Genomic DNA, 5,795 nt, shown 5'->3' with positions numbered 1-5,795 from the left:
GACCAGCGCGGGCTGCTACGCCGGACATCCCCCCCATCACGGCGAGAGAGAATTAGATCCGAGCAACAAACTCTTTTTGAGACTCCGGAGGCTGTTTTTGCGCGCGCTAGGGTTGCTTCAAACTTAGTTTGACGAAGAGAGGAAGCGGGCCGAGGAAACCGTAGTGGTTTTAGCTGCGCGCGGAAGAAGCAGCGTGCGCGGCGGTGGTTGTTTGGTTTTTGTTTCCTGTGTTGCTGTTAGCTGCGCAAAGGAAGGGGACTGGACACAACGTGATGGACTTAGATCAGTGGCTTGAGAAAGTGAAGAGCGGCAACTACCTCTTGGAAGACGAGCTCAAGCAACTATGTGAATATGTAAGTGCGGAAACTCTGCTCGGGGTTCGTTACTTGTGGAGTGTTGGCGTGGTTATGTCTACGTGATGTTTGGATCTGCTGCTCCATCATTTAGGTGTCGGTAGAGATTGGATGGCGCGGGACTTTCACTGAAGGCATTAGGGTTTGACCTCAAAACGACTTGTGTAAGGTGGAGGCAGTTCATGCGGTCGCATCCTTATTGAGTGCCCCTGTCACCGTTTTTAATTTTCAATTTTCAATTTTTATTCGTCTAATGATATTTATTTGTTTATATTGGAACGTTCGATCGTTATTTAGATTGTGGAGAATATTGGGAGCTGGATTAGTTTGAGCAGCTAGTTCAAGCAGCGGCTCGGAAATAATAATTTCTGCATTGAAATAATGGATCGGAAAGTTTGGATGCATGTTTTCTTTCTACATGAAAATATATATATATATATATATATATATAGGGCTGCAAATGGTCTGATATCGTATCGAGCCTTCAATTCACTGAAATGATGCTGAATTTCTTTTCCTTTTTCGTTGAGAACTCTACTTTACGCCAGCTACTGGAGGTCTATCTGAGTCGAACTTGAATCCTTCATTAATTTTGGAATGACAGTCGAAGTAGAAATTGAAAAAGTAGCGTTTCTTTTCTTCACTTTTGAACTGAAGAAAGTGCACATCAATTCGTTCGTAAGTTATCCTCCAGCATTTAGTCATAATCTGCAGCATCTGTTCTCTGCGTTTGAGAAATTAGTCCTTCTTTATGGTTATACGAATGGTCTCGCTGGCATCGGTGTTCATGACTTTCATCAAACTTTGTTTTGTTCATCGCAGGTGAAAGAAATATTGGTGGAGGAATCCAATGTTCAGCCTGTCAACAGTCCCGTTACTGTTTGTGGCGATATCCATGGCCAGTTTCATGACTTGATGAAGCTTTTTCAGACTGGAGGACACGTCCCCAGCACAAACTACATCTTCATGGTGCGTGCCTCTGAAGACACTTCTTTCTTTGGACCTCTGTACCAGTTTACAGTACGTTGTTTTTAATGTACTAGAAGTAAATAAAATTGAATTGCTTTCTATGGTTGATAAATTCCATATACTGTCGCTTTTGTGTAGTATGCCATTGTATAGGCCTACAATGCAACTTTGAAATTATCAATATTAAGATTCTATTGATTGTGTTAGGGCATTGTGGTCCAGAACAATACGTTTTTTTAAAGATTTATCAAGAATGTTAGCTAATACCCAAGTCAAACAGGTGGTTTCTGAGAGTTGTTAATGTTTCTGCCTCGACGGAAACGGTTTTGTTTACACCTGTTCGCAATTCAATTGTGGGAATGCGCAGGGTGATTTTGTGGATCGAGGTTACAACAGTTTGGAAGTATTTACAATACTTTTGCTGCTGAAAGCAAGGTACGGTGAGATTGCTTGGGTTCTTCACCTTCACAGTTTTTCGTACAACCGTCGTCGTTCATCTATTGATTTGCGCTTAGCCCGCTACTTTGATCTGTTTTGCACAATCTGGTATTTTTAACAAATTAAAGTCGTGCTAAATCTGAGGTGGTCAGCCCAGGCCGCTGTAGCTCACTGTTTCCAACGTATCAATGTACTCAGCCATGCTTTATTTTATATATACCCCCCCCCCCCCCCCGTGTTCTCATCAGTGTAGTTGCTTTTTTTTAACGGGTCAGTTCACTTTTCATGCTGACATTTTTTCAGGGAGGATGAGCTATTTATATTGAATGATTTCGAGCTTAAAAATTACTCAACAGTTTCTTGTTTGTTTCTTTTGTTTGCAGATACCCTGCTCATATGACGTTGTTGAGGGGTAACCATGAGAGTAGACAGATAACTCAGGTATTGACTTGACTATTATGTGATTAATCCGAGTACGATGCAAATTTGTGCACGTACAGTGTTGGACGTGTTAAGATATTGGGAATATGTAGATTTGGTGGTTGCGTCCCCAACGCCGAGTGTTGCCATATATTTATGCATGTGAAAGTTATCTGAATTCAATTACTTTTTGTGTGGACCATGAAATGTTGTTGGTTTTGAACGGAATTGGTGTGTTTGACAGGTATATGGATTTTATGACGAATGCCAGCGGAAGTATGGAAACCCAAATGCTTGGCGGTACTGCACTGATGTTTTTGACTACCTTACACTCTCAGCCATAATAGATGGAAGGGTAAGGGGGAAACTTACGTGGTTAAATATTGCTTGTATGTCTGTTTAACTTTATGTTTTGAGAAGAGTCTATCAGTAGATGTCATCATGGTTGAGGATTAATTTGATCAGTGATGCAGACTGGGGAAGTTTGACCAGAACTATGTAAGTGCACGAGGTTTTAGTGGAGTTTTTGTTAATTTTAACCATGGAAGGCTTTTAGAACATATACTAGGGACATATACCAAGGCTTTTAAGAGTTTGAGTCTGTAGCGATGTAGTTAAGTTTGACTTGTTATTCTTCCTGTGTAATGAATGCTGAGATCTGAACATCATCTGGTTCCAGGTGTTGTGTGTTCATGGAGGTCTGTCTCCAGACATTCGGACAATTGATCAGGTAAGCGTTATCTTCTCTGGAATGTGGTAATTTAATATATTGGTTTCTGATTTTATGAGAAATCTTTTGTAAATTTAGGTGTTTCTTCGACGTGAACTAGAACCTCTAATAATTCGTAAGGTGGTCAAGTATCGTCTTTTGTAGAAAAGATGGTCTTCTTTTCTAGGTGGAACGTTGCACATGAGCTCTGCGGTACTACAATGTGCTGAGTCTAGTCAATCTTTTAATTCGTGGATTTTGTCTTGCTTCATTATGGATGAATTTGAAAAGTTTCACTTTCTCATAATGTGTGCAGATTAGGGTGATAGAGAGGCAGTGTGAGATTCCTCATGAAGGGCCATTCTGTGACTTGATGTGGAGTGATCCTGAGGATATCGAAACTTGGGCTGTTAGCCCACGAGGTGCTGGGTGGCTTTTTGGTGCACGCGTTACCTCTGAGGCATGCTCTCTAAACGTGAACTTAATTCTGCCTCCAGGGAGGAGTAGTTATGAGTTGGAATTTCTTGGCTTTCCGTTGCACTTTGAGTGCTCTATTTAAGCGGAGGCTTGTCTAATGCTAGTGTATGTGTTCGTATTGTGTAAACCCTCTGCTTTAGATATTTAGTTTAAGTTTCGTGTCTATGTTGCTCTGATGTGGGTAGTATTGCAGTTCAATCACATAAACGGATTGGAGCTTGTATGCCGTGCGCATCAATTAGTTCAAGAGGGATTGAAGTACATGTTTCCTGACAAAGGACTTGTCACGGTATATACCATTTTTTTTTTCTGCCCATTATTGTTCTATGATTGAATTGTTCGAGCTGAGCTGATTGGAATATAGCCGTTCAAGAGATATCTTCTACAAGGTAGAATCCTGGGTGTCACATTGGAAACAGCAACGTTGTTTCAACATTATTTTTATTATTCTGCTTTAAAACAATCTGACTGAAACCTCGTGACTTGTTTCATCTGTTTCAGGTGTGGTCCGCTCCAAACTATTGCTACAGATGTGGAAATGTTGCTTCAATCTTAAGCTTCAACGAAAATATGGTAGGTTTCATATCTTTGACGTTCTGGTCATGATATCCAACGCTATCATTCTTGTTGTTAGGATTTAATGTTCCTTTGCAATGCGACGTACATATCACATGCATGTCAACTGACATTAATCAAGTTGACTTCTGATATTGTTACTGATGTGATTCTGACATCGCAGGAGAGAGATGTGAAATTTTTTACTGAGACCGAGGAGAACCAGGCTATGATGGCACCTCGAGCAGGAGTTCCTTACTTCTTGTAGAGATATTTGTCGCAGATACCACATGACGACCGGAAAGCATCATATGGTGCTCCTAGTAAAGTAAACCCTGCTACCTGCGTAATACATGGATTGTGGTGTCATGTCCCAATGGCTGCGTATTTGTCTGCAACTTGATTCAAGGCAGTAATCATTCTGTAGCATTATGATTTCTTGGTTAGTCAGAAGGAAGTATTCTAAACAGACCTCAAAGTATTGAGGTGAAATTTGTCATTTGAAATAGACTTCTTTTGCCGTAGGATTTGTTGAACCTTACTGTATTCATTTAGTAGTTGTAGATTGGGCAGCTTTGGTTGGGGAGGGTGCGTATCGATTATCTCTTATTATCTAATGAGGCCTTGACTTATGTACATGGTTTTGTGCAGTCATGTTCAGAGGGTGGGTAGTTGAATGTTGAAGTTTGTCCGCTAGTTCAGATGCCACTTAAGTTGTAGCTCATGGGCACCAAGACAATGTAGGGTCAAACATTTTTAATTTTTTCATTCTTGATATATGTACTCCGCAATTTTCGAAGTTGTGACGCACATTGAATGTGCAAAGCTAAAACTGGCTTCAGCAGCTTTCTTCCGTGGAGCTATCTAGTTTCAAGTTATACTGGTCTTCCTGTGGCTGTATGGATGAATTTATCTGTGGATGTTCGGTTCAGTTTTGTGCATCAACTTGAAGAACCTCGGTTTAATTTTTGTATAACATTTATGAGGTAAGTCTCCGTTCAAGAAAACAACAGTTACTTGGTTTTTTCTTTTAAAGAATCTGTTGATAATTTTTTTATTTATCTTGTCATGTAAATGTCTCGTTCAGAACGGCATATTTTGTACTAGTTTATCGTGTTAGAAATAATAGAAATGTATCACCTAGAGTGATTTTCTGGTTGACTGTCTTCAAATGAGTCATTTTCAAACAGGACCCTCTTTGAAAGAACCTTTTACAACTATAACTTCTAATTAGCTATGATTATGAGTCTTCCTGCTTGAATTTATAAAATTCTCAAAAATTCTCATTTTAAAAAAATGTTATTAGGAATCGGACAAGAAATGTTCCATGCAGTTTTAACAATTACTTCTTATTTCTTGCAAAAATGAAGCATTCATGAGTAACTTATGACTCATGAGTTTTTCTATGTGGAATATTTTATTCTATATTGTACACATATAGTAAATCTAGCCTTTCTAAACAATACAAAATAATATATCAAGCTCATGTTTCCAATCATTAAAACTATTAAATGGTTGAAGTTTCAAATGTTAACATTGAAAATAGAACACAATAAAAACTATCACTTTATGTTGTTGGTAATAAGTAAATCTTATTTTATCAACAATAATACATAATAACAGTTAATTGATTAATTCTTAAGTCATTAATTATTTTAATAATACTATTTAAGTATAGTACAAAAACTTTTGGATATTAATAAATCATTAATTAATTAAAGAAAGATTATGATGTTTCTATCTTTAAACATCATAATCTTTTTCTAATTATGATGTTTCTATCTTTAAACATCATAATCTTTTTCTAATTATGATGTTTCTATCTTTAAACATCATAATCTTTCTCTAATTAAAGAAAGATTATGATGTTTTTA

At 38.1% G+C, this 5,795-nt stretch overlaps 1 protein-coding gene across 1 annotated transcript; it reads left to right on the top strand.

The window, feature by feature from the left end:
* LOC112285117 (phytochrome-associated serine/threonine-protein phosphatase) lies at positions 1-4,799 on the top strand. The gene is made up of 10 exons (XM_024525660.3): positions 1-353; positions 1,176-1,322; positions 1,690-1,757; positions 2,144-2,201; positions 2,425-2,535; positions 2,860-2,910; positions 3,206-3,349; positions 3,560-3,655; positions 3,868-3,939; positions 4,106-4,799. Exons 1-10 carry the CDS (start codon positions 273-275, stop codon positions 4,187-4,189), a joined length of 912 nt encoding a protein of 303 aa, XP_024381428.1. The 5' UTR covers positions 1-272; the 3' UTR covers positions 4,190-4,799.
* Positions 4,800-5,795: the final 996 nt, after the last annotated feature.

The sequence above is a fragment of the Physcomitrium patens genome, chromosome 7, assembly GCF_059467195.1.
Source record: "Physcomitrium patens ecotype Gransden chromosome 7, ASM5946719v1, whole genome shotgun sequence".
Taxonomy (NCBI): domain Eukaryota; kingdom Viridiplantae; phylum Streptophyta; class Bryopsida; order Funariales; family Funariaceae; genus Physcomitrium; species Physcomitrium patens.
This window is presented reverse-complemented; position numbering and strand designations above follow the sequence as displayed.

Bases quoted from the DNA above. Each gene is read 5' to 3' on its own strand.
- LOC112285117 (XM_024525660.3), top strand. From the start codon at position 273: ATGGACTTAGATCAGTGGCTTGAGAAAGTGAAGAGCGGCAACTACCTC. The intron at 354-1,175 runs GTAAGTGCGGAA...TGTTCATCGCAG, and splicing joins TCAAGCAACTATGTGAATAT to GTGAAAGAAATATTGGTGGA. The intron at 2,536-2,859 runs GTAAGGGGGAAA...ATCTGGTTCCAG, and splicing joins CAGCCATAATAGATGGAAGG to GTGTTGTGTGTTCATGGAGG.